General features: G+C 41.9%; 1 protein-coding gene across 5 annotated transcripts in view; it reads right to left on the bottom strand.

The window, feature by feature from the left end:
• The window catches only part of QRICH2 (glutamine rich 2), a 67235-nt gene extending 53394 nt beyond the window's left edge, over window positions 1-13841 (bottom strand). For all 5 annotated transcript variants that reach the window (XM_042452345.1, XM_042452346.1, XM_042452347.1 and 2 more), the window contains exons 1-3: window positions 12338-13841; window positions 3538-3642; window positions 1168-1239 (exon numbers count right to left, since the gene is read on the bottom strand). In XM_042452345.1, the coding sequence (XP_042308279.1) occupies window positions 1168-1239; window positions 3538-3642; window positions 12338-12997 (837 nt within the window). In that variant the 5' untranslated portion in view covers window positions 12998-13841. The remainder of the gene's footprint in view (window positions 1-1167; window positions 1240-3537; window positions 3643-12337) is intronic.
• Between the last annotated feature and the right edge of the window lie 13172 nt (window positions 13842-27013).

The following is a 27013-nucleotide window of genomic DNA, read 5'->3' as shown; positions in this document are numbered from 1 at the left end:
AATCATTTCTCTACAACAGGGAAACTGCATATCCCAGATTGTTCCTGTATAATGTACTATAGGCACTTTGGGGCATGCAGTTTCCTTGCTATGGAGAGCCTGGGGTAATGCATTTAAAAGTTAACATTGTTACTGCTAGTCTTCCATGTAATGACGTGTAATGGCTTTATTTTTCAACAGTAGCAGAATGAACTCCCCAAAAGTTATTTTTAAAATACAAGTTCTGTTATGAGTTATCATTATTTATGTCAAATGCCAAAGGGAAGTGTTCTTTCTATTCTAGTCTATTTTTACTTGAAAATGAATGTCCTGTGCCACTCACAGCAGCATGAGACTCCCTCTCTTTTTTCTCCAACCACAATAGAACAACAAGAAACTATGGGAGGCAGCCACCCACACTTTCTGACACTTTCTGTAGTGCCCAGAGTTGCTATTCAATGGGATGCACCAAGAAGTTGTGAGCCTTCTATACTTAACAGACAGTGTTCTGAGCAGGAGGAAAGACAGAGCCCTTCCTAGCACTCTTATTCTGCTTTACCTGTCATGCCTCCATCCTGTGGAATCTTGGAGTTTGTAGTTTGGTCAGAGGCAAGAGAAGAATTCTCTGGTTGAGGATTCCAATGGGCTTTCCCTAAAGTGTCAATCCCAGAATCCCACAGGATGGAGCCATGGCAGTGAGAGTGGAATCATAGTGCTATAATGGTGCGATGTGAAAGAGCCCTTGGTCTCAAGCTGCTCGGAGTGGTGGAAAAAGCTTATTTTGGAGTTAAAATAGAAAAGAACAGACGTTCCATCCCCCTTACATAATTAAAGATTATGTTGTTTAACCAAAGTAAAAATAAAGTCACAACAACAAAATGGGTTATTTTTCTGCAGCTGAGATAACACAAAATAGCAAAGCACCGAACAATATGGGCAACAAATAAATGGCACATGTTACTTTTTAAAAATGACATATCCAAGCTATGACAGGGACTGAAGTGAGACTAGGCATTTCTGGTGCTGGCTGGCTGGCTGCTAATCAGATAGTCCACTGACCATGTCCTTCAAGTTCTGCTGCAAAATCACTATGCAGGTGGGCCCTACAAACTAATATAAACAGAACAATTTTGTTCCTTGCTATCAAGAGTCTATTTGTTCATCTGGAGGAACAGTGAAGAAACTTACCAGATCCTGATCCATACTATGCTGGTCGCTTAAACAAGTTTTAAGTCGATTGTCCATCTCTTGGGGGTCTATCTGTGAAATGAAAGACATATGTATGTATGTATTTGTTACATTTATGGCCTGTCTTTCCTCTAGTTAGCTCAGGGTGGTGTACATAGCTCCTCTTGCCCATTTTCTCTCTCAGCAACAACCCCATGAGACAAATCAGGCTGACAGAGTGACTGGTCCAATGTTGTTGACTGTGTTTCATGCACCTGTGAGGTTGTGAACCAGAAACTCTCAAATTCCAGCCCGGTATTCTAACCAGTACAACACACTGGTTGAAGTTAAGATTCCCCCTTTGCCCTGACCGATCAGGGATAAGATGCGAGCATAAACAGGTTCTAAACTTGCAAGAGTTTAGTAAAAAAATAGGCTGATTTCTCTACACTTTTAGAATACAGGTGGTGAGCTCCATGGACAATCTTACCCCATTGTTTTTCTTCCTCATTAGGGGTATGTGAGTTGGCAGGAGGACCAACTTATCACTCCTTTGGATTTCTAATCACCTGTAGAATTATGTTAAGATTATGTACAGTCCCGATATTTAATCATTTAACTGAACTGATTAATAATCTTTTGATTGATGAAAGAGTGGCCTCGAATTAACTTGGCAGCTGGTATGTGCTTGTGTGTTCATTATTTTCACATATATTCTTTCAAATCCACAGGAGGCAGACACATTTCCTAAAAGAAACATTCATCTTTCCCTCATTTGACACAGGAAGGAATGTCTCTTCTGAAATGAGATCCAAAAACAAAAAACAAACAAACAAAACAAAACAAAACCCTAGTGGGGTACTATCTCAAAACAATAATTTTTTCTCCCATTTCCACCAATTGTTTTAGCCATAAAAATGCACACAGATTTCATATAGTATTTAATAGTTTAAAACCCATATGATGAATGAAGTAACATTTCTCTAAACTGAGGGACTGTGCAGACCACCCCTGAATGGGCAGCCTGCAGCCACCTCCATGTTTCCCAGATCGGGGCCACAGCAACTACACATCGTGCCCCTGATCTGGCCTTTCCAGGGTGTAAAAAGGAGCTGCAAAAAGTGACTCCTTTTTGTGCCCTGGAAAGGGCACAACAGCCATGGCGCCAAGGCTTTAAAGCATTCCTCTGGCACTGAACCGTGTGGACGCACTGTCAGATGAGCACCATGATGCTGTGTGGAGTGGTGCGTGGCATCACGTCTCCCTGGGGGTGGAGTCGGGGCATGCATCATATGGACGCCACACCCCGTCTCCACCCCCAAGCAGGCCTTTATGCCTGGTCTGCCCAGCCCCTGAGTGAGTGATGTTGAAATCCCCTTACCATTTGTCATTCATGCCTGACCTACCAATATCCAGCATAGCATAAAAGCATCACTCCTCTAAATTTTTATGTTCGGTAAATAATAAACTAAATCACTAGATTTACGGAGCAGAATTTGTCCATCCATGTAAGAACTGGAAACACTTTAGAACATCAGCCTAGCAGATCTCATGTACTATGACGTCCACAATATCTTACCATGTTGGTTGAGGGCTAAAGACCCCCCACCATCCTAAATCATATGATAACACCTGCACAGAGTTTATCTCAATTTTTTTAAATGCATACAGCACATTTATAGGTACTTTAATATAGGTACTTTTAAGATAAACTAAGAAAACAGAACAACACATACCCTTCAGTTGTCCCCTTTTACAAGAGACAATCCTTTTAATATTATACTCATGTATAAGTAGAATTTTTTTACCAGAAAAATCAACCCAAAAAACCTGAGTCAACTTATACATGAATCAATGCTAGAAAAAAGACCTAGTGCAAAGGCATGGCAAAAGGCAGAGGCGAGAAGCTCCTCTTGGCATGGAAGCAGTGCTCCCACCCCATTACCTTGCCCTTTCCCAAATTGGAGAAAAAGAGGCAGCCCTCTTCTTCCACCCAAGCAGGTTCAGCAGCAACAGAGCCCAAAAGAGAGAGTGTGCTGGCCATTTCAAATAAGGGCATAGTGCCATACACTATGTCCCTATTTAAAATGGTCTCTTTGCAGACATCTATACAATAAGCCCCTATTAAAAGTAGCTGATGCAGACTTTCTTTGGGCTCACAGAATCAGAGAGTTGGAAGAGACCTCAAGGGCCACCAAGACCAACTCCCTACCATGCAGGAATGCACAATCAAAGCATCCTCGACAGATAGCCAATCAGCCTCTATTTAAAAACCCCCAAAGAGTGACACCATCAATCTCCAAGGCAGCATTGTTCCACTATTGAACAGCTCAGCCAAAACCAAAATAAAGAAATTAAATAAAAAGAACCAAGGTGGTTGGGGTAATCTACCAGGGCTAAATGATCCTTGATTTTTTGTATGTCATCCTCCAAGTTGGCTGTAGTTGATTTCATGTTACTGGTCTCATCCAATAGATCCTGTAACAAAGTCATGGCCTAAAAAGAGAAAGAGAGCATGTTGAAGGCATTAGATTTATGGACTCCTCTAAAATTTGACTTTAAAAAAATCCCAGTTTACAGAACAGTCATGCCATGGAAAATTAGTGATCCTATCTAACCACAGCTCCCCCATTAATAGTCAGTTGGGCTGTCTCCCTGGGTTATACTGCACTCAAAATGGGGAAGAAAATGGTAATAGCACCAGAGAGAAAGGAGCTATCTTCTAAGGTGCTAGAATAGGTTTTAAATTGGGTTCTTTCTTTTTTCCCATATCCTCCAACAATTATTTAAATGCTTTAACCATTATTAGAGTTCTTCACAAGTAATAATATCTTCCTCAATAAAAATATGTCATAACCAAAGAGAGTGGCATCACTGAGCATCTGCCACGACCTGGAGCCCAGTGGATGCCCACTTCCAATTTTAGCCCTTGCTGTTGCTGCCTGTTCACCCACTCTGTTTGAGCAAGGAGGGAAGGAAATGCTATAACCTTCTGATGGCCAGGTTAGGCCCAGAAGGAGAAACAAGTAAATGGGCATCCACAAAGGTGGAGGGAGGCACAAGCAGGGAACCAACCACTGATAGCAAAGACAAACAACCTTGCGAGGCAGGACAGCCTGAATGGGAATGACTGGTCCAAACTCATCTAGTGAGATGCATGAATCAGTGGTAGCTTGTACCTCCTTTGAACAAAAACCTAGTTGAGTAATCTACCTGCTTCACAGTACACTAGTCTTCAATAGGTTTGTGTGGGTGGTCAAACACAGACTAGTCACTTGCTGACCCCAGCAACTATATTCTTCAATTAGGCAATCGGGGGGGCCATTCAGACTACCTTTTTACCCTGGATCAGGAACCGAATTATGCACTTGAAGTTCATATTCGCCCCAAATCTCCCACAAGCGAATTTTAGTTTTGCACACCCATTCTGGGGCAAATGCCTCTTGGTGCGGGTCATTTGGAAGTGGAGTAAAAGCTGTATCTTTTTAAAAAAACAACAGGTCGGGCAAATATGAACTTGGCCCCAATCATGATCGGGGCAAGTTCAGGGGAGCGATTTAGGTCAGAGGGAGGGCAGAGGGCAGAACATGCCTCCCCTTCATTGGGGTGATGGAGGAGGAGGAGGATAAAGCCAGGGGAAAGAAGGGGGCCATGGAGGGCAGCATTGGAAGGAGGAGGAAGAGAAGGCAGGAGCCGGAGGATAAGTGCCAAGGGTAATTGAGGTGATGGATGGAGCCGGGGGAGCTAAGGGCAGAATTGGGGTAACGGGGGAGCAAGAAGCAGAGGAGGAAGGAGCCAGAAAAAGGATCAATTCAGGGCAGGTCAGAGGGAGGGCAGGGAACGGAGAAAGCCTCCGCTCTGGCAGGCAGCTTTCTCTCTCTTTTTATTTTTTTTAATTATTTTTGATGGATTATGCGCATACTTTTTGCTACTGGTAGTTACATATATAGCTAGAATGTATGTCAGCTTGTGGTACTTTCCCTTTCATTTGCTTGCTCCCAGCATGCACTTTGCAAAAGGCTTTTTTCCTCAATTTTATATGCGAAAGCTACAGTGCGAATGTTACAAATGTTTCTCTTTCAATTTGGCAAATTGATACAGAATGCTTTTGCTACATATGTGTATTCTGGGGTGATTATGAGGGAAAGCAAAGGATGCAGAGATGGCATTCCAAGGTGAGGAATTATTATTATTATTATTATTATTGTATGTGTATGTGTGGCATTCTGGGGTGGCAATCTGAGGGAAAGCAAAGGATGCAAAGATGGCATTCTGGAGTGAGGAATTATTATTATTATTATTATTATTGTTGTTGTTGTATGTGTATGTGTGGCATTCTGGGGTGGCAAAGCAAGAGGTTGTAGAGATGGCATTCTGGGGTGAGGAATATTATTATTATTATTATTATTATTATTATTATTATTATTATTATTATTATTATTGGAAGAGGATGCATGGGGAGCAGGCAAGGAGGTAGCACTGGGCTGGAAGTGAAGAGGAGGAAGGAGGCTGGATGGCTGTGGAGACCCATGACTTTGGGGGAGTCACACTCTCACAGCCTCAGGGGAAAGGCAATGGCAAATCTCCTCGGAACCAATCTAGCCAAGAAAACCCCAGGATGGGGTCGTTTTAGGGTTGCCATAATCTGTAGTGACCCAAATACACACAACACACACACACACACCTGGAGGTTTTTTAATTTGACAGAATATGTGCACACTCCCACCTGTTATTTTTTTTAAAGGAGGGGGGAAGCACACTTCCGATTGCCCAATGCCTGCAGGAAATGTCACCTATGACGAAAGCGGAACTGAATTTGATTGACAGCAAAGGCACCTTCATTTTAAACTGGTTTCTCCGCAGGAGCTACAAGGGCATTCAGGGTTAAAATACCCTAATTGAGGTAGTGGGCACTTGCTTCCGGAGGGATTGGGGGGGGGACCAAATCTGCCCAGTTCCATCCAGTGCAAAGAGGTGAGTCTGAATGGGGCCCGAGTCTAATCCGCACTGAGAAATAATGCAGTTTGACATCACTTTAACTGCCATGGCTCCATCCTATGGAATTCTGGGATCTGTTGTTTGGTGTGGCATCAGAGTGCTCTGACAAAGAAGGCTAAACATCTCACAAAACTACAAATCCCAGAATTGCAAAGTATTGAGCAATGATAGTTAAAGCAGTGTCAAACTACCTTTATTCTGCAGTTTAGATGCAGCCTTCAACTGGGCAACCAGGATGTGAAAAGAATTTTTTAAAAATAAGACAAAGGCTAAGACAACAGATAAGAGTCTCAAACTCAGTTTCTAGATCTCAAGGTGACAACAAAATACTGTATATACACATGTATAAATCTAGAAATTTAGGTTAAAAAATTTACTGAGTCGACGTATCCACAGGTCAAAGTAAGTACTGTATCTTAACTCTTATTTAAAAGAAAGAACTATCCCCTGGTGAAAGGCAAGAGTATAATCTACCCTGGAAGCACCAATCCCCTCTACTCTCTCATCCATCCAGCTTTAAGAGTAAGCACAAAGAGCTATGTCTGCTGGAAGTTTGTAAGTTCTTTCACATGATTTTGCTTTGCTTCATCCTTTAGATCTTTTATTATATGCCCCTCAAGTTTTACCCTTGACTTATCTATGGGTCATATCAAAATCCATAATTTTGGCCCCAAAACTTGCCCTCAACCTATACATGAGGTCGAATTTTGGTCAAATATATACGGTAAACAAATAAACCTTAAAACATTGTGTTTCTCATGAACATTCCTCAAAAGCAGTCATGCACTTGTCCACTATGCAGTGCTTTGATACCAACAGGGTATTACAAAGAAAGCAAGACTCCCTGGGTAACCTGAAAAGGCCTAGGGTTATAATTAAACTACAAAAAGAAATACTGAAGTATTTCTCCATAAAGACCAGATAGATAAGCCCTGCCAAACAGGAGACTGGAATAGTTGTTTAAATCTACCTAAATGGTTAAGTAATGATTCTGCAATTTCTTCTTCAGCCCACTTGTTGCCAGGGAGTTAATTAAAAATCAGAATACCAGGTATTCTCACTACAAAATCAAGCACAGACTTGTCCTTTCAAGCCTTCAGTCGGCATCACTGGACACAAGCATTCCACATTCATTAATCCACAGGCCATTTCATCCAGATTCTGAGCTATCTCATTGCTACTCATCCACTTTAGACTGATACAGGTTGAGTCTCCTTTACTCGGAATTCCAAAATCTAAAATACTCCAAAATCCAAAACTGTCCACATTGGTGATTGAGATAGCGAGTAGCACCTTTGCCTTCTGATGGTTCAATGTATACAAACTTTGTTTCATGCACAAAATTATTAAATATCGTGTATAAAATTACCTTCAGGCTATGTGTATAAGGTGCACATGAAGCATGAACGAATTTCATGTTTAAACTTGAAACTACCCCTCTCCAAGGTATCTCATTATGAATATGCAAATATTACAAAATTTAAAAAAATTCTGAATGCCAAAATATTTCTGGTCCCAAGCATTTTGGTTAAGGGAGACTCAACCTGTAATAATTTTCATTATGTACAAGTTACTCCTTTCTATAGCTTTCCCCACAACAAAGTACTTTTCAATCCTACAGCATAAAGTGTAACATGAAGCTCTGCTGGCAGAACTACACTATGGTTCCTCTTCACTATCTTCAGGACTCACTGTTTCACTACAATACCATCCTCCCCTCCACAGCCATTTAACAGCAGGTGTGTGTGTATGTGTACGTGGATGATATCATTGTTCTACATCTGGCTATGGGAACACAATCAGATGCCCCATTCTGATGTTATGAAATCCAAATACCTTGACTGCCCCAGAAACTGTCAGCATCTGAGGAGAGGTTGTAGTAGTTCATCTGCACCTGATGAACTGGAGAGACCTGCACATGGGCTTATCTGCAAGTCTACCTAAGAAATTATGACTTTTGAAAGTATAGGCACAGATAAACATCTATCAGCAAGGTGCGTGCCTCCAAGCTGAGAAGAACCAGACTATGCTGAAGGAAGGAAGCCTCCCTCAGAGTAAATGGCTCTTTAAGTATACAGAATCTTAAGGCTGGCTCACTAGTTTTAGTTGGGTTTAGGGAAATCAAAGGGACCATTTAGACAAGCTCCCAGTTGCAGTCTGCTATTTCTCATGGGCAAACAGAGTTCCTAGCTCTGTGATACCCAACTTTCTAATCTGGCTGCACACTGGTCCGTCCTCCTTGTGTTGTTCCTATTTTATCCTTGATCCATTGACTGCTCTGTCCCTTACAACCCTGCTGTTGGCCCAATTTATGTACTCAGCAGCTCCACTGTACTTGACCTTGAGTTCTCCTCATGACCCTGTACTTCTGGATTACCCTAATACCCTAAGTGAGAACAGAACTCTAAAGCTTTGCTAGTCTCAGCTTCCTCACTGAATCCTGTGAGGGCCCAAGGCAGGACAAGCGCTGTTGTCATGGAAGAGCACCTTCACAGTCCCTGAGAGAAGCAGAAAAGCTTAGGAGGCACAAGAAAAACAGGTTGGTTGGGGGCCTAGGTGGCACAGCTGTAGAATTGATGCTGCTGTCTCTGACAGCTTTGGGCAGCTGCCTCACACTCCCTAACAGTGGAACCAGCAACAAGATATGACAAGACCTCTGTTCTGTTGTTATGTGCCTTTAAGTAGTTTTCGACTTATGGTTATAAGTAGTTTCTGACTTATGGTGACTCTGAGGTGAACCAATCATGGACTTTTTTCAAGCTGAGAGTATGTGACTTGCCCAAGGTCACCCAGTAGGTTTCCTTGGCCAAGTAGGGAGTTAAACTCTGATCTTCAGAGTCCAAGTTCTACACTCAAACCACTACACCACGCTGGCTCTCCACTCAACCCACCTGATATACAATGCAGTGGTCTCAGCACTAGCAGTAATATACAGGACTTCTTCCAACAGCAAAGGGAGAGATGTGACTACATCTGTTCAGCTCAGAGATGCATCAATATGTGACACATGTCTCAAGAACAGGAATGGACACCCTCCCAAGATGTCATTGGACCGCAACTCTCATCAGCCCTGGTTAGCATAGGCAATGACGAGATATGCTGGGAACTGCAGTGCAACAACATAGGGGTGAGCACTGATCAAGAACTACAAGTTTCTGAATAAATGTAAGCATTACATTATAAGGTACTGCAACTATTCCAGCCCTGGCCTGTTGCAAAACTTACTGCTGCTGGGAGGCATTCTCTGCATACCTCACAGTTCACAGGTTGAGCTGTCTTTGGTTCAGCAGCTTTAAAAGAGGGAAATATGACCCAGAGGACACATGCTGTTGCTGGAACCTATCCATTTCCCCACTTTAGCTAGCCGTGATATACCTTTATCTTTGACAGACCAATTCCTTCCAGATATAGCTTAGCAAATCCTCTCAGTTTCTCAGAACAACCGTTTCTTAGCTATCTATGACTAAAGAGTTCTATCTGGGGGAGAAAAAAAAAGCGTGCACAAGTACATGGCGTTGGGAGCAAGGAGGAGAGTCATCTTTATGAATCAAAGCTAATTAATAAATTTCTTAAGTGATTGCTCATACCCTTAAAGACCCCTGTCAAGCCAAATGGCGGTGGGGGGAGGGATTAATACTTCTAATATTTGAAGAGAACTATGTCTGATATTTGAAAGGAAACAAAGTGATTAATCAAATTTAATTACCAATGTGTCACCAAAACCATAAGTAACCATGGAGAACTAGTATTGTGTAGAGACTTGAGTGTTGGACTAGGACACTTGGAGTCCAGTGTTTGAATTCCTGTTAGGCCATGGAAAGCCACTGGGTGGCCTTAGACAAATCGCACTCTCTCAGCTTCAGGGGCAGGCAAGGGGAAACCTCCTCTGAACAAATTCTGCCAAGAAAACCACAAAATCAATACCACAACACATTTGTTAGTTTCTAAGGTACCACAAAACTCTTGGTTGTTCCTTTCAAACTAACCTCAACCAGATTGCTTTCTACTTTCAGCTCTTGAAAGATCTTCATATTTAAACATGCACCAGCCTAAACCCACTTACAGTACTGACCAGACATGCCAAATTCATATTGACATGGTGCCAGTGTGTGTTTTCATATCATTTTTTTCTAAAGCATTGCTACATGAGCCTACAGGGAAAATGGTTTGTTTGTGACTCTGCTCATTATTCCATGAGGCATTAGTCCTAGAGAAAACAGTGAAGGAGGCTTCAGGTGATATACCAAGATTCACACACACAAGTTCTAGAAACACAGTAGTTCCAGTTCTAAACTGGAGTTGTAGTTAAAGCTGTAGGACCAGAAAAGACCTTGATGCTACGAATCTTTAAAGACAGGTCACTTAGAAAAGGGAATGAAACAAAGGCATGAAACTCTCTCAAGAAACGAAACAAACACTTCAAATTCAAATCAGAAAAGGGCATATGTGAAGAGGACTGACTTGAGTAGCCAAGGAAAGAGCACTCAGGGTGGCGAAGAGGTCCCCAGAGCTGGTGGGTAAACAGAGGGGCAAAATAGACTGGCACAATACACCATCTTGGGGATGGTGTGGGGATGTGGCGTTTAGATGATGCACACCCCGACACTGCCCCCAAGCCAGTATCATGCTGATCAACTGATCAGACAATGGGCACTGGTGTGATGCTCTGGCGGCACAGCATTTATATGCCGCATAAGCACCTAAAAATATTGCCACAGTGGAAAAGCCATTCTTTTTCCAGCACAAAAAGGAGAGGCAGAAAAAAGCCAGATTGGGGCCGTGGGGTGCCCCCTATATGACTGTCTGTTTCGGCCCTAAGGCTACATCCACACTGGAGAAATAATCCGGTTTGACACCAATTTAACAGTCATGGGGCAGTGCTATGGGATTCTGGGATTTATAGTTTGTTGTGGCACCAGAGCTCTGTGATGGAGAAGGCTAAATATCTCATAAAATTACAAATCCCAGGATTCTATAGCATTGAGCCATGTCTATTAAAGAGGTGTCAAGCCTCATTACTTCTGCAGTGACCTGATTAGTCTTTAGAAGATGCAATTTAGGATTTTTAATCCAGGGAAAACTGAATATTTTCATAATACATGGATATGACCTTGAAGTGTTCCTGAGGATAATCATATTATTATTATCATTATCATTATCATTATTATTATTATTTCTTACCTGCCTTTCCCCATGGATCGAGACGGGCAACAACAACAAGTAACAAACAAGCAACATCAGTTAAAAAGACATGAATTAAAACACACATCCATTTAAAAGGACAAATAAGATGTACAAACAAACAAACAAAAAAATCCAAACTTAAAATTCATCATTTGAATTTCACAATTTAAAAATTATCTGGATAGGCCTGCAGGAAGAGACTGGCTTTTAATGCTCTTTAAATCCAGATAGTGTATTCAGCTGTTGAACCCCTTCCGGCAGGTCATTCTACAGGTATACAAGACAATGAGGTCTCATCTTAAGCAGCTCCCATGCCATTGTGAGTCCTGATGGCACAGTGCTTAAATGCCAGTAGTGCAGCTGCAAGGTTGTGTGTTCAATCCCAGGCAGGGCTCCAGGGTCCACCCAGCTTTCCATCCTTCCGTAGGTGGGTAAAATGAGTACTCGGCTTGTTGGGGGCAATTGGCTTACACACTGTAAACTGTTTAGGGAGTTCAAATTCACTTATAAGCAGTATAGAAATGTACTTGCTATTGCACATATCTCAAAATCTAAATGCAAATATATGGCTGTACTGAGCACTCCATCAATGATTCATGGCCACATTCTGTATAAAAACTCATGCTGCACCTGTCGTTGAAGATTTTTACACCAGCGCTTACTGTGGGGTAAGCGCTGGTAAAACGCTGGTAAAATGCATGGAAAGCACGCATGTTTGAAAGCCTGACACGCTTCTCAAATGGCAGGGAATCGTCCCCTCACCTCTAGTGTCCTTGAATCATTTGTGGAGCAGAAATTTCCTATGATTGGAAACTTTGCATTAATGGGAAATGGCTGCCCTTGAATGATTCAGGGACGTGGAGGCAAGGGGACGATTCCGACATTTAGGAAGCGTGTCAGCCTTTCAGACGGACATTTCCTAAACGTTTTACTGGCGTTTTACCATCATTTGCCCCACGGTAAGCACTGGTATGAAAATCTTCGTTGCCTAGCATGAAAGTCCACATACCTGGTTGATGCCGTCCTCGTTGGCTTCCACCTTCTTCTGCATCTGCATCATTTGCCACATGTCGGATACCGCAGTGCCTGAGCCACTCCTGGCCTTCTCCAGCAAGTCTGTTCCAGAAGGCAGCCTTTCCAGGCCAGAGATGTGCTGTTGGACCCCTTTCAGCTGCTTCCCGATGCCTTTCACTTTATCTTGCACCCCCTGGACGTGGTCTTGTACCCCTTGCACCTGGTCTTGAAAGCCTTGGACCTGGTCTTGAAAACCCTGGACTTGGGTTTGGACCCCCTGGAACTGATCTTCTATCCCATGGACCTGGTCTTCCACTCCCTGGAGATTAGTCTCCATCAGATACATCTTCTTCTCCAAGTCTGCAAGTCGGGCATCTACATATTCGCTCAAAAACTCTCCTTTGCTCCCCTTCTCTACCGGCAGCAGATCTTGGCTCATTAAGTCCCCAAGCCCCTTCTCAACGGCCGCGGCCACCAGCTCCGTCTTCGACGGCGGGCCTCGGTCCAGCTTCACCTCGGTCTTGATGTCCTCGAGGTTGAGTTGCCTGAGGATGGCATGGAGGAGGGCATGGAGGGCATTGAAATTGACGATGCCAATCTCCGGAGTCCCTATGGAGAGGTCGGCCAGCTCATACAGACTGACTTTGACAGACATCTTGGACACTTCTCTGGTTGCTCCCTGCTAGGGTTTGACTCGCTTGTAAAAATACAATCTCCTATAAAGAAATACAGTATTTTTAAAAATCTGGGTTCATTATATTGATTTGCCCTCTGAGGGGAAACAGGGACACATGTATTTACAGATGTATATAGACACACACAGACACAAACAAAGCCCAGCGACAGGAAAGTGGTTGAATTGAAAGCAGCTGAATTAAAAGGGGCTGGGTTAAAGGGAGTTCAGTCAAAAGTAGTTCAATCAATAGTAGCTGGATCCCAAAAGTAGTTGAATTGAAAGTAGCTGAATAAAAAGTGGTTGAATTAAAAGTAGTTTAATCAAAAGTAGCTATATCAATCAAAAATATTTGGATTAAAAGTAGTCCAATCAAAGGCGGTTGAATCAAAAGTATTTGAACTGAAAGGAGCTGAATGAAAAGTAGTTCAATCAAGAGTAGTTGAATGAAAACAGTTCAATCAAAGGTAGTTGAATGAAAGGCAGTTCAATAAAAAGTAGTTGAATGAAAACAGTTCAATCAAAGGTAGTTGAATGAAAAGTAGTTCAACCAAAGGTAGTTGAATTTGAAGTAGTTCGTTGTGTTTTGGGGTTTTGTTTTGGTAACAAAAGCAGAATCCCCCCCAGGAGGAAGATCCCAGTCCTAAAAAGCCCCTCCTGTCCCTGTCACAAGCGGGGCCCCTGAGAGCAGACAGAGAGGCTTTCCTGGCACTTTGCCCTCCATGCGCCAATGTCTTCTAACCCTCCTAAAATAACGGAGGAAACGATAATGGCGGTAATAGCCAAGGAGCCCAGTGACAGCGCAGAAGGCCCTCCTTCCTCCGCCTCGCTCTGAGGCGTCTGACTTGGAGGAGGAGGAGGAGGAGGAGGAGGCCCAGCTGTTTTGCTACAAGACGGGAGCCCCGCCCACTCCTCCTCCTCTTCGACGTTCGAAGGGAGCCATTGCCGTCACAATCCCGCCCCGTTCGAATCCCGGCCTCCCATTGGTGGCCTCACAGAGCCTCCCGCGCCAGGATTCGCTGAGAAGGCTGCCCATGTGCCTTTGTTTACTTCAGAACGTGTGTGTGTATGCGAACCGGCTTTTGTGGTTGCTAGGCGACCTTGTCACGAAACCGTCCTCGTGCCTCAGAACAAAAAATAGTTCCTTTCCTTCCTCGCGCTTCTTGAGGGCGAATGAGGAAGACCGTTAGACGGAGGGATCAGACTTCATTTTGAAAAAGGGCGCGCGTGCCGAAAGGACTAGGCTGCTGCTGCTGCTGCTTTTTCATTCTCATTCAGTCAGACATCAAAGCGGGCTGGCCGCACGTCCTCCTTTTCCAGGACATGCCCTATTTATTACATTTCACTCAGCCTTCTGCCCAGGAGGCATTACAAAAGGGCCTCCATTCTGTGCATGACTAAGAAGCATGGGGTTATATTTATATGGAGGTTTTCAGCTTTTAATAATAATAATAATAATAATAACAACAACAACAACAACAACTTTATTTATACCCCGCTTTTGTGTTACAAAAACAATCAAAGCGGTTTACAGTTCCAAAATCCAGCCAATATACAGTATATATAATATCTCCATGTCCCCCCTAAAAAAAGAATTAAATACATTTAGAATTAAAAAATAAACTATTAAAATAAACTATTTGTGAACATTATTTTATAATGTGCTACATTTTTTTATCTTTCAGTTACTCTTCTCTGTGTCCTTTTTGACACAGCCTTCTTCCCAGGAGGAATTCCAAAAGGTCCTCCATTTTGAGCATGACTAAAAAGCATGGCTTTACATTTATATCAGTGTTTCTAGCTCTCATTTGGTCACGTCCAACATAGTTTTTCTGGGCTGTCCTATGTTTGGAGGTGCCTTGTCCTCCTTTGCTGTTACAACATCTGGTCACCCTGCATTAAGCGTCGCACAGTGACACCAGACTTGGTCCTCCTTTTCCAGGACATGCCCTCCATTCCAGCCTTCTGTCCAGGAGGAATCCCAAAAGGGCCTCCATTTTGAGCACAGGAGGCGTCTTTTTAAAACCTCGTGGAAGATACAAACTCCAAAATAAGTGTAGAGCAGTTCACGCATTGTATGGAACATATATATTGTACAGGCAACCTATACACGTGTTCAACTCTTTGGCTGCATCCACACTGGAGAAATAACCCGGTTTGGCATCGCTTTAAGTTTCCTGGCTCAAGGCTATGGAATTCTGGGAGTTGGAGTTTGTTGTGGGGCCTTCCTTCTTTAAGCTCCGCTCTGCTCTGGGCCCCAGAACAAACTCCAACTCCCAGAATTCCATTGCCTTGAGCCAGAAAAGAGTTAAAGCGGTGCCAAACGAGGTTATTTCTCCAGTGTGGCTACAGCCTATGGCAGGGGTAGGCAACCTTTTTGAGCCGGGGGCCGGGTTGCTGTCCCTCAGACAACTGGGGGGCCGAAGCCAAAAAATAAATAATTAAATAATTACACACACACACACACACACATACACATACCGGGACAAATGTAGGACAAAATTTTCAAATGGAGGACACTTTTTTAAAAAGTTGGAGGACATGCAAAAATGTGCTGATTTTTTAAAAAATGTTAATATAAATGCATGTTTCTGACGCTTCTATAGACAATTGCCCCCACTTGCCCCCCTTGCCTGCCGCTTGCCCCCCCCCTTGCCCGCCTCCTCCTGATAGGCCAAAGGCCCCGGCGGCAATTGGTGGCAGGACCAGGCTGGGGCCAGTCCCAAGGCCTGGCCGGGCCAGATCCGGCCCGCGGGCTGTAGGTTGCCTACCCCTGGCCTATGGGTCCAAAACACACACTGCAGAAATAATCCAGTTTGAGAGCACTAACTGTCCTGGCTCAATGCTAGGGAATCCTGTAGTCACAATCCACAGACCTTCCCTCAAATCAGTATGGATGATAGCAACTAAAGAGAGAGACCTTTCAACAGCAGTCCGATTCCCTCCAAAAAGACAGACACCGGTTCCCTCAGTGACTGCATTTTATATACCTATTTGCTCTATTTTTAAAATTGTATTTGCTGCTGTTACTTTTTTTTAAGTGGCATACGGTATTTTGTTTATGCCTAAGGGGCTTATTTTAAAATTTGTTCAGCAAGAATTCATAATTCATTTATATTTAATTTTCCTGTTTTATATTGTACATCATCTCGGGAAGGCCATGGTCTTGAAAGACAATGAAACACATTAAACAAAAAAGGTAGCTCCCTCTGGGAGTGAATGCTGGTTGAGATGGCATCAAATTTCTTCTCAGGTGTTTTTAGAAGTAATATAGTTTGACACCCTTTTAACTGCCATGACTCCATCTTAGGATTTGTAGTTTTGTGGAGCACCAGCCGTCTTTGGCAGAGAAAGCTAAAGACCTTGTAAAATTACAAACCCCAGGATTCCCTAGGATGGAGCTACAACATTTAAAATGGAGTCAAAGGCACGTTACAGACCACCCCTTTGGGGCGGCCTTTAGATGCTCCTTTCCCCGCCAGATCGGGACCTCAGCTGCCAGAACAGCAGTCTCCGAGGTCCCGATCCGCCGCTTTCCAGGCCGCTTCCCCGCGGCCTGGAAAGGGGTGTCCTTGGGGGTTCATGCCCCAAGGACATGCGACGGCGGCAGGGAGGAGGAGAAAGGGGCTGCTCGGCCCCTTTCTCCCTTGCGTTGCTGGCGCAGCCGTCTAAAGGCTGTGCCAGCGATGCAGATTGCGGAAGGAGCTCCGTTTCGGAGCTCCTTCTAGCGCCGCGGAAAGGGCGCTCTATGCGCCCTCGCGTGGCACAAAGACGTCACGTCCGCGCCACCCCACTTGGAGGCAGTGCGTACGTGACGTCGTAATGGCGCCCCCCGTGTGAAACAGGTGCCGCCATTTTGTACATCCTGGGGACATATTAGGGTTAGGTGCGTGCGTAAGGCACGCACTTTCCCTAACCCTAGTACATCCCCAGGATGTACTTTACGCCTGTCTGTAACGGGCCAAAGTGTATTATTTCTACATTGTAGATTCACTCATAGCCTGTCCTGTAAGCCTGAACTAGACTGGTGCCCTGAAGGATGATGAAGGATCCTGTAACATCACCAGCATTAAAATAAAAATGCCAAAGCATCATTCCACTTCTTGGAAGGAGCACCATCTTGCCCTTTCTCTCAGGCAGCAAAATGTTTTGAGGTAACGTCAGATACTCTGTAGTGTTCAACTTTCTTTGAAGATTTCAGACTGAACTAAGAAAACACACAACACAATGTGTGACAAGTTTCTTAACTCTAATTTGACTGAACAATTTGAGGTAAAAAAAGAGGGTTTTCCCCCAAAATCATGTGTGTGAACCTCAGTTCCCAGAATCTTTGACCATCGGCCATGTTATCTGGCGATTCTGAGATTTTTAAATCCAAAATAGCTGAAGGGCCAAAAGTTGAAAGGCACTGCTCTTGACCCTGGAATTCTTGTCAAAAGTCTGATAACCTTAATATTCATAACTCAAATTGTTTTTATTTATTTTGCAAAACAACGTGGCAATATATTCATATTGGTAATATTAAAAAAACAATTTTGCTATTGTAATATTTTGGTCCTGCCTTGTTACACTGGTCAATATATTAGGAATGCCTTGAATTACAAGATTTTGTCACAGCGCCGCAATGAGCAAGTACCTTCACAAAGCAGCAATCCTTTTGGAGCAGCTGTGTTTGTTTTCTGAATGGATAACTCTCCTTGAGTGATACAAAATCTATATCCATCAGCCAGCACCCCTTGATGCTGAAAAATGAATGCCAGGTTTTGTACAGAATTGTTGACATATGATTAGATGTCCTGATCATACCGGGTTGACGATGGCTGACAAGTGTACTCTCAAGCTGTGTTTGCATACCACAAAAAATCCCTAAGGATATACTTGACACACAGTGGGTGGTGTACACTAAAGGTGATGGTTCCCACAGTCCTTAACTGATGCTGAAAGGTGTTTCATAAGCGTAATGAATCCTGACTAATCCATAACAACAACATCCCTAAAACCATAACTCATGGCATGATGAAGTCTATCTTTTTGCAATATTCTCTGCTTCTCCTAAGCGTTTGGCTAAATAGCAGCATTTCACTTCTGGCCTGACTGCAATGCAGAGGTGATGAGGTGATTTTCTATATATAGTGTCTAAAGTGCTCAGGGACCCCTTTTAAAGGTGCACAGGCAACCTTTATGATATTCTCGCAGCTGAGATGCAGACAGAACAAGAAGCATATGATTATATCCTTATCAAGGCAGGCACAAGTACCCATTTGTCCTCTTTTCTCCTCCTCCTTCTCCTCCTCCTCCTCCCTTTGTGCCCTGACTTTCTCCTAAACCTGGGATTCAAGGCAGCTTGCAAATTAAAATTATAATATAAGAGAGGTTAACATTAAATTAGAATCAAACTGTTAACAGTATTAAAACAAAGGATGAAAAACAGTTTAAAACCAGCACAGTACAATTTTAAATCAACACAGCACCCTTTCAAAATCCTTCAGTCCAAAAAGCCTGCCAGAATACAAAAAGGCTTTGCCTGCTGACAGAAGGAAAGCAAGGAGGGGGCCATCCTGGCCTCCCTCCAAAACCAGCCACCAAGAGGGCCCTATCCTGTGTGTCCCTATGGGCTGTACTCATGAAGGTAGGCTTATCATGCAACAAAAGCAGGATAGTCTAATTTTTGGGACACTACACAATTCGGCAGCTGTAGTTACATGTTTGTAAGTGAACCAGAAGTCAGAAAATGGCAACAATTCCTTCGCCTCCATATCCTGTCCCAGCACCTACTTCTCCAGTACCACTTGGCTGTATTTGACCTATTCCACTCTATGAATTAAGGAGTAAGAAAATAACCACATTAAGCAGTCCTCAAAGCATTTTTCAAATTAGACTATGCTTACCACGACTCCTTTCCGTGCTGGATGCTCCACTGTATTTCCAAATACCTTGACTTATTCCACCTTTTGAGGAGGCAACCCTTGTGCTGTATCTGTCTCAATGGTTATAAATTCTCCTCACTATGATTTCTGAGAACTGTATCAGGGATGTAGCCCAAAGATAAGGGACAAACCTTTGCCCTTTCAGATGTTTTTGTCTATAACTGCCACCAATCCTACCCAACATAGCCAATAGAGATTGTAGGAGTGATAGTCCAAAGCATCTGGAGAGCCAACAGTTCCTCATTCTGGTCTTAGGTCAAAATCAAACTTTACATTTCATTTGAAATAGCTTTAAAGATGACACATATCTTAGCTCACCTTCAAAATTTCAGTGAAGCATGATGAGGAGGGGAAGTGACAACCTGGTCTGAGATCCCATCCCACAAACCAGTACCCCAGCTACATCCACTCCTTTCTCATCCATTATGAGTCTCCTGAATATTACAGCTGGGTATCAGGGGGGACTGGAGTGCTGAAAATCATTTTTCATGTAGAAGTCCTCCTCCTTAAGCAGGAGTTATTTTCAGTTTTCAAAACACAACCAACTTTGCTGCAAACAAATATGTATTGCTTCCACTTTACATTAGTGACTTACCAGGTTTGCTTAAACTCTGCTCGCCCATACTTTTGACTCTTCAGTGTTGTCAAATCATCCGACAGATGGCAGCATATCACATAAAATTGACCACAGAAGCTGTTCTTGACAGAGCCTACCAGAAGAGTCTGAAACCAAGTTATTCAGTGCTCTGGTGAAAATACAGCCTGCATCAGATTTGACTATGTCTCCATCATATGGACCAGATAAGCACAAGAAAGGTTTGCTTGAACACACACCTCAGGCACATGGACCCGTTTCTGATTTTTGGGATCTCAGGCAATTTACTGTACATTCAGAACAGAGGCGGAGAACATCATGTGATCCTTTGGATGTTGTTGGGACTGCAGTTCCCATCAATCCTAGCCAGCACATACAAATGCAGGATAACATCTGCAGTGTAACACCTAGAAAGACACACAGTTCCTACCTCTGTTATACAGTCATAGAGCCAAACATAATGCGTAATAGTAATCCAACACAAGCCCACCCTTTTCAGTATCTACTTTGTTAAATGTGGGGGCACTTATGAGAATAGTAGAGCTGTGAAAGTAATAAATTACAAATAACTTAGTTAGATGTAATTAGTTTCCTTTTGGTAAAAGTGTAAAAAAATCATTTTAAAAGCAATGTAACAAAAAAAATTAGCAGTGCTGCTTTATTGAAAGCCAGCGTAGCATAGTGATTTGGGCGTTACACTATGACTCTGGAGACCAGGTTCAAATCCCTGCTCAGGCATGGAAACCTTGGGCAAGTCACACACTCTCAGCCTCAGAGGAAAGTAGTGGTAAACAAACACCCTTTGAACAAATCTTGCCAAGAAAACCTTTTGATAGGGTTGCCTTTGGGTTACCTCAAATTGGAAATGACATGAGGGCACACAACAAATATTTACTGAGGCAACAAATAACAGTTCCTAGTAATTTTCAAAAGTTACATTTAAGAGTATTTTAAAAGGCAAATTGATTCTGCTATACCAGATTGGGGGTTATTTTAAACTATTTTTTAATTTACTTTGTTAATTGTAGTCTGGCATCTTTAGATACAGAGCAAGTTAGAAATATTTAAATTAATTGTTGACATGTGTTTGAGGAGTATACCATCTTGTCAAAGATGGCCAAAAAGTTGCTTTGCAAGGTTGCTCTGAATAAAGGTTTGTTGTGTATTGTCACAATTAAGCAGGGCCACCCAACAGTGGCTCTATAACTTGCCTTGTGAATCCTTTAACACTGGACCCAGTCCCCTTTGTTTCCTCTGTATCCTTAAATTCAGTGGTTCCCACCTTGGAAACTGCTGTGTTTACCCACACTTGTTGCAAAAATATGCCAGGCATCTTGCTCACAGGAAATCTTTGATTGCTAATAATGAATGGCAACAGGATCATAGCTGATTAGCATTAACTATTTACATATAATTTATAGGACAGCAATAGATGCTCTAAAATTGCTGGCTGAAAGTACTGTATTATATATATACTCATGTATAAGCTAGAAATTTAGGTCAAAAATTGACCCAAAAAGCCTGCAGGGACGTAGCTAGGATTTTAGGAAGGGGGGGTCAGACTAAGTGCCACCATTAATGGAGCTTGGTGCAGCGGCGCAGCAGCACACACCATTCATTTTTCTAATGGGGGGGTCTGGACCCCAAGAACCCCCCCCCCCCAGCTATGTCCCTGAAGCCTGTGTCAGCTTATCCAGGTCATGTAAGTACTGTATCTTAACTCTTATTTAAAAGAAAGAACTATCCCTGGTGAAAGGTATATCTACCCTGGAAGCACCAATCCTCTCTACTCTCTCATCCATCCAGCCTTAAGAGTGAGCACACTGGATTTGTAAGTTCTTTGACATTGTTTTGCTTTGCTCAGCTTTGTTCTCTCTTTTAGCCTCAACTTATTCACAGGTCATATCAAAATCCATAATTTTGGCCCCAAAACTTGCCCTCAACTTATAGATGAGGTTGACTTATAGTCAAGTATATATGGTAATTGCTTCAGAAATGCTGTTTCCAATTCGAGCTAAGCAGCATTAGCTTTCTGGACGTTTTAAAAAAATGCACTCAGGAAAAGTATATATATCCATATTCTCTGCTCTGTTGCTGTTTGGGAGTGTATTTGAAGTTTTATCTCATTGGCAGTTGCCACCAAGACAAATTTCTATATATTGTACAAGTTTAAGTATCTGGATGATACCTATGAAAATTAATTCCTTCTCATTAGGCAATGGGAGCTGCTCATCAAAAGTAGTAATCAAGACATGTCTATGAAGGCCCAATGTTAATTAAATTAGACTCTTCAAATTAGAATAGAGAGCTCCTTCAAATATTTTGGTTGTCTTTTTCATTATTATTGTTTGAAAAAACCCACTGCCTCCTCCCCAAGGCCTTTAACTAACAGAGATTACACTGTAAATATGCTTCTGGAACATTGAAACAGAAAATTAGCTGAAAAGGTTATTATAAGTAAGAATCAGCAGCAACCAGCAGGGAAGCACTAAATACCCATTCCCTTCACTGCTCAACCTTGCTAAAAATGCCACCTCACCAGGGGTGCTTTTCACTTAAAGAACACATGAGTTTCTAGTTTCCCAAAATCATGCAGAAGGGAGCCTATGAGACAAAGCATCTGTGTACAGTTGCATACAGCATAAATATTGTACTTATTCCCAATCTTAAAAACCCAGTAGTTGTGTAACAACCTCCCCTCCTCCAAAAGTTGTAAAATTGCACTCTCTTGAATACACTGTATAAAGGTGTGATCTAAAACATAAGATCCAGTGTGCTGAATCAGATCAATGGCCATTCTAGTCAGACTCATTCTCAGGTACTAGAGGAAACATATAGCTGTCAGGACTCGTATCTTATTGAAATCCCCTGTTAAAACTATCCAAGTTGGCTGTCATCATTGCAGCTTGTGACAGCAGATTCCAAGGTTTAACTTTATATGTGAAATACTTCCCTTTTACTTCCTGAATCTTCTGTCATGCGACTTCATTGGACAACTCTGATTTCTAGTATTATGACAAAGAAAAACATTTCCCACCTATCTTTTTCTCCACACCATGCCAAAGTTAATACAACATGCCCCATATCCCTTTTACTTTTTCAAAGCAGGCTTCAAACATAGCCAAAGTGACCAAGAGGTCCTCCTTTTCCAGGATATGTCCTCCATTTCAGCTTTCTTTCCAGGAGGAATTCCAAAATGTCCTCCGTTTTGAACATGACTAAGAAGCATGGGAATTATATTTATATGGGTTTTTAGCTTTAATTTTGTAATGCCCTACATTTATGGTCTCTTGTCCCCCTTTGCAGTTATGACATCTGGTCACTCTAAACATAACCTTTCCTCAGAGATGACTTTGATCATTTCAGTTATCCTTTTCCATGTCCATGCGGTGACCAGAAGCGTACACAGTATCTCAAGGGCAGTTTACTTAAACTTATTAAAGGGCATTATGATGTTGGCATTCATTTATTTTATTCCCAACATTCCCACACTAAGTTGACTATCTGCATGAAGCGATCCTCCACAATGCCAAAATCTCTTTCTTAGGTGTTTATCAGACGAGCTCTTAAAGAGGTACTATTCCAGTGTGACTCCTCTGTGCATGCTGGGATTGGCAGTTTTAAGGAGCTGAACTTCTCTGCCTGAGAATTCTAAATACCCTCCTTAAAACTGCCAATCCCAGCATGCAACAGGAGGCAGCTAGAGGAGTCACACTGGAATAGTACCTCTTTAAGAGCATAGTGTGATAAACATCTCTGTTAATGATCATCAGCTCAGATCTCATCACCAAATATGAGATTTCTGTGGCCAATGTACATCGCATTACGCTTGTTTACATTGATCTGCATCCATCATTTTAAAGCCTGTCCCCCCATTTAAGAGTTCCTTTTTGAGTTTCTTGCTATCCCTTTCTATATTAACTAACGCTAAACAATTTAGTATCATCAGCAAACATAGCCACTGTTATTTCTGGGGAGGAAGGAGGACACTGACAATCTCCCAATTTCTACTGATCATTTTCAAGAGTCACTTCCCAGGAAATATTAAGTGTTTATTCAAGAATGTATATGGACACATACTGAAAAGCACGTACAAATTAGGTAATATGAAAAAGTTACTTGGATTAACAGCCCAGTAACCTTTACTTTGCTCACTTACTGCAAAATCCTGTGCATGTTTACTCAGAAGTAAACTGTGCTCAATTAGGTTCACTTCCAGAGACACATGATTAGGATTGTAGCCCTTTTATGCTACATTGATCTTGCACTTAATCATGGATTTGTGAGGAAGAGCATTTACTTCAACCCATTAAGCTTTCTGTTAAGGGAAATTATTTCTAGGGTCTGTTTAACCATTTACTCAGCACATCCATGTGCAAAAGCCTGATACAGCTGAGGATTAGACTTGCATGGCTCATTATTTTTGGCCAACAGCAAACCACTGTTAAGATTTTGCTTTATTCTTTAAAATGACACAGTAAGGCATAAAAGGAGAAGTAGAATGGATGCAAGGATAATTAGAGAACAGAGTATAAACACAGGAGAGCATGATGGGTAAGGACTCTATTCCTCCTGGGTTTGAGAGGCATATATTGTTATTACTTTGGTTTCCTTCCCAGCATCTCTTGAGGCCTTCATGGACTGCCTAGAACTTAAAAGTTAAAACAGAATTAAAGGAATACGCAGCTTTAAGACACGAATGCTCCTATGTCAAAGACTGAGAAGAGAATGTAGCCATTTTTATCTTTATTAGCAGTCAGATAATTTGTTCTATAAACCCAATTCTTAACAGTGGCCATAGTAGCTGCAAACAAGCAGTAACAAGCAAGGTTGACAAATGGAAAACATAGAAGAGCTTCTTTCACTCCATCTTGGTTTGGAAGCTTAAAAATAATCAAAGACATGTGCATGGCAGCAGGCTTTTCCTATTGCACACTGTGCTATCAGCAGTGTGCAAAAGATGTACAATAGCTTCACAGAGATTACACTATAGGATTATGCTGAATATATTGCCTTGCCTTCAGGTGTATTGCAAAAACCAATCACGAAAGAAGGCAGTCTTTACAGTGTGCAGAGAGAAGACACTTTTTGACAGTCTAGTTCAGAGATGGTACTAAAAGACAAACTGTGGAAAGTAACACATTTTGTTTTCACATGCCTTGATTAAACTGCATTCTGGTTCAGCAAAGATGCATCCAGAATCTGTTAGTCAAGATTTGGATTAAACAGTTTTTCTTAAACACACTGAGAGCCTTTCTCCTTTATTGGATGGGTGGGTGGGGAGGTTGGCATTTAATGGATGCAGCCCAAAACCACGGGCAACGTTCACAGAGATTCCGATGGGGCAAAATGTGCAATCACTTGCTATGTATAGCATATACATCTTTCTTCAAGTTAGTGCTTGCCTTGTGAGGATACTACATTTTTTGAGCTCAGTGTATTTGTATTTAAGAAGGACTATTCTAAGCAATAGCAAGGTCTATTGCTTGCTATTACCTTTACTAAGATGGGAAGGTACTGTGGAATGTATAGTTCCAGCTATTGTACAAATTTTAGTCTTAAACATTTAACAGGATTTTTCAGTTTTGTGGTCCCACACTGTTTAAACTCAGAGCTACAAGAAAATTCAGTTAGGTCCTCTTTGTCACAAGTGGCAAAGTCTAGAAGGATTCACTCCTCTCCTTTGATCCTACCACTGTGCTGAGCAACAGTTTTAAATTTTTAAATCCACTTGGAAGCTGAGTGTCACATTACATACTCACTCTGGTTTTCTCTGGTTTGGGTAGAGAAAATTTAGTGTCTAGAAAAGCCAATATGTAAATTCCCTTCCCCCATAACCAGATTGTGGGGATGGCTGATAAGCCTAGAAAGGGATGCAGCAGTGTGTTAATAAATGAGTTTGTGGCATCACCCAGTCATTTTCATAAAGAGGCAACGTCTAGCTAAAAAAATCAGAGGGGAAGAATAAAAAGGAAAAAGCTCCCGCTATTAAAATTTCAAAGAAATAAAAACATTGGAAAGGCAGTTATGAATCTGAATAAAACTGCTATAAATAGCCACTTTAAAAGCTACTTGCTATTTTATAACAGCATAATAACTATTACATCAGCAGATAATAGCTTTGACTGTAAACCTATCTCAAGGCTTATCTTTTCAGCTTTGACTGTTGTTTAAAATAGGCAATTGCACTAGGCTCTTACTAGGAATAATGAAGTAATTTTAAAAAGCTAGATTTATGAATTCTGCAATACTTATACAGAATTACAGCAAAAGCTCTGAAATAAGAAAAATAGCTCAAAACACAACTGTTTACTAGAGGTAGAATCTTCCCAAGAACCTCAGGGTGATGGAACAAGACTAGGTCTCCCCACATATCTTTTTAAGGCCAATAGGATTAAAGAAAGAATGCCCTACTAAGTAGCAGCGACTAGGTTCCATGAAGGAAAACCCATAGTGTCAACAGACTGCTATCACATAAAATGCCAATGCATGTAATACATTTACATAACTTCCATCTTAATTCATCATTACTTACTGTAATCCTGAGTCTCACAAACAAATTGTCTCTGCCAAAATATGCATAAAGAAGAATAAATTCCAAAATATTGCTAGAAAAGTGGTATAATGCATAGCAGAACATTTGTACTCTCAATGTATATATGGATGCTTTTGTTCTCCTTAAAACTAGCAACTAATATCCAACATAAACCTGAAAATGCTTGAAAGCAAAGAAGACATCAAAAAATTCCAATGTCATCCACATTTTAAGCATTCTGTTACATTCTGGTACCATTTGAAGAATCTCGAATAAAGCTCAGGCTCATAAAAATGACAGCAATGGATTAAGCATGATCACTTTTTCTCTAGTGTTCACCATTTACAGTAAAACCACTGTGAGCGTATGCCACAGTATTGCTTACTGTATATTGAACATCATCTAAAAGGGATTAATTAACACTTGTAAACTGGAATCTCAACAGTGAACAGTGTCCTTGTTCCAGATTTACATACCTATGAAGTCAACATGAGAAAGAAAGGTAGTTAAGTTGTATAGTGTGCATTTTTGCATAAACTGATGAACCTTTTGCATAAACTGAGGAACCTCCAGGACTGGTTGTCCTTTAATAAGGACTGGAATACATTTAAATCTACTTACTTGGGAAGTAAATATGCATGGGAAATGTTACCCCCTATACCAGTGATAAATGGAATGAAATATATATATACAGTGGTACCTCGGGATACGAAATACCCAGGTTACGAAATTTCCGGGATACGAAAAAATCCCATAGGAAATAATTGTTCCGGGTTACGAATGTTTTTTCGGGTTACGAAAAAATTTTTGGTGCTTTTCGGCGCTATTTTACACTGAATCGCGGCTTTTCCCCATTAGCGCCTATGGCATTTCGGCTTACAAAGGCTTTTCGGGTTACGAAAGCGGCCGCGGAACGAATTAATTTCGTAACCCGAGGGATT

This window comes from Sceloporus undulatus, chromosome 2, assembly GCF_019175285.1.
Source record: "Sceloporus undulatus isolate JIND9_A2432 ecotype Alabama chromosome 2, SceUnd_v1.1, whole genome shotgun sequence".
In the NCBI taxonomy this organism is placed as follows: domain Eukaryota; kingdom Metazoa; phylum Chordata; class Lepidosauria; order Squamata; family Phrynosomatidae; genus Sceloporus; species Sceloporus undulatus.
This window is presented reverse-complemented; position numbering and strand designations above follow the sequence as displayed.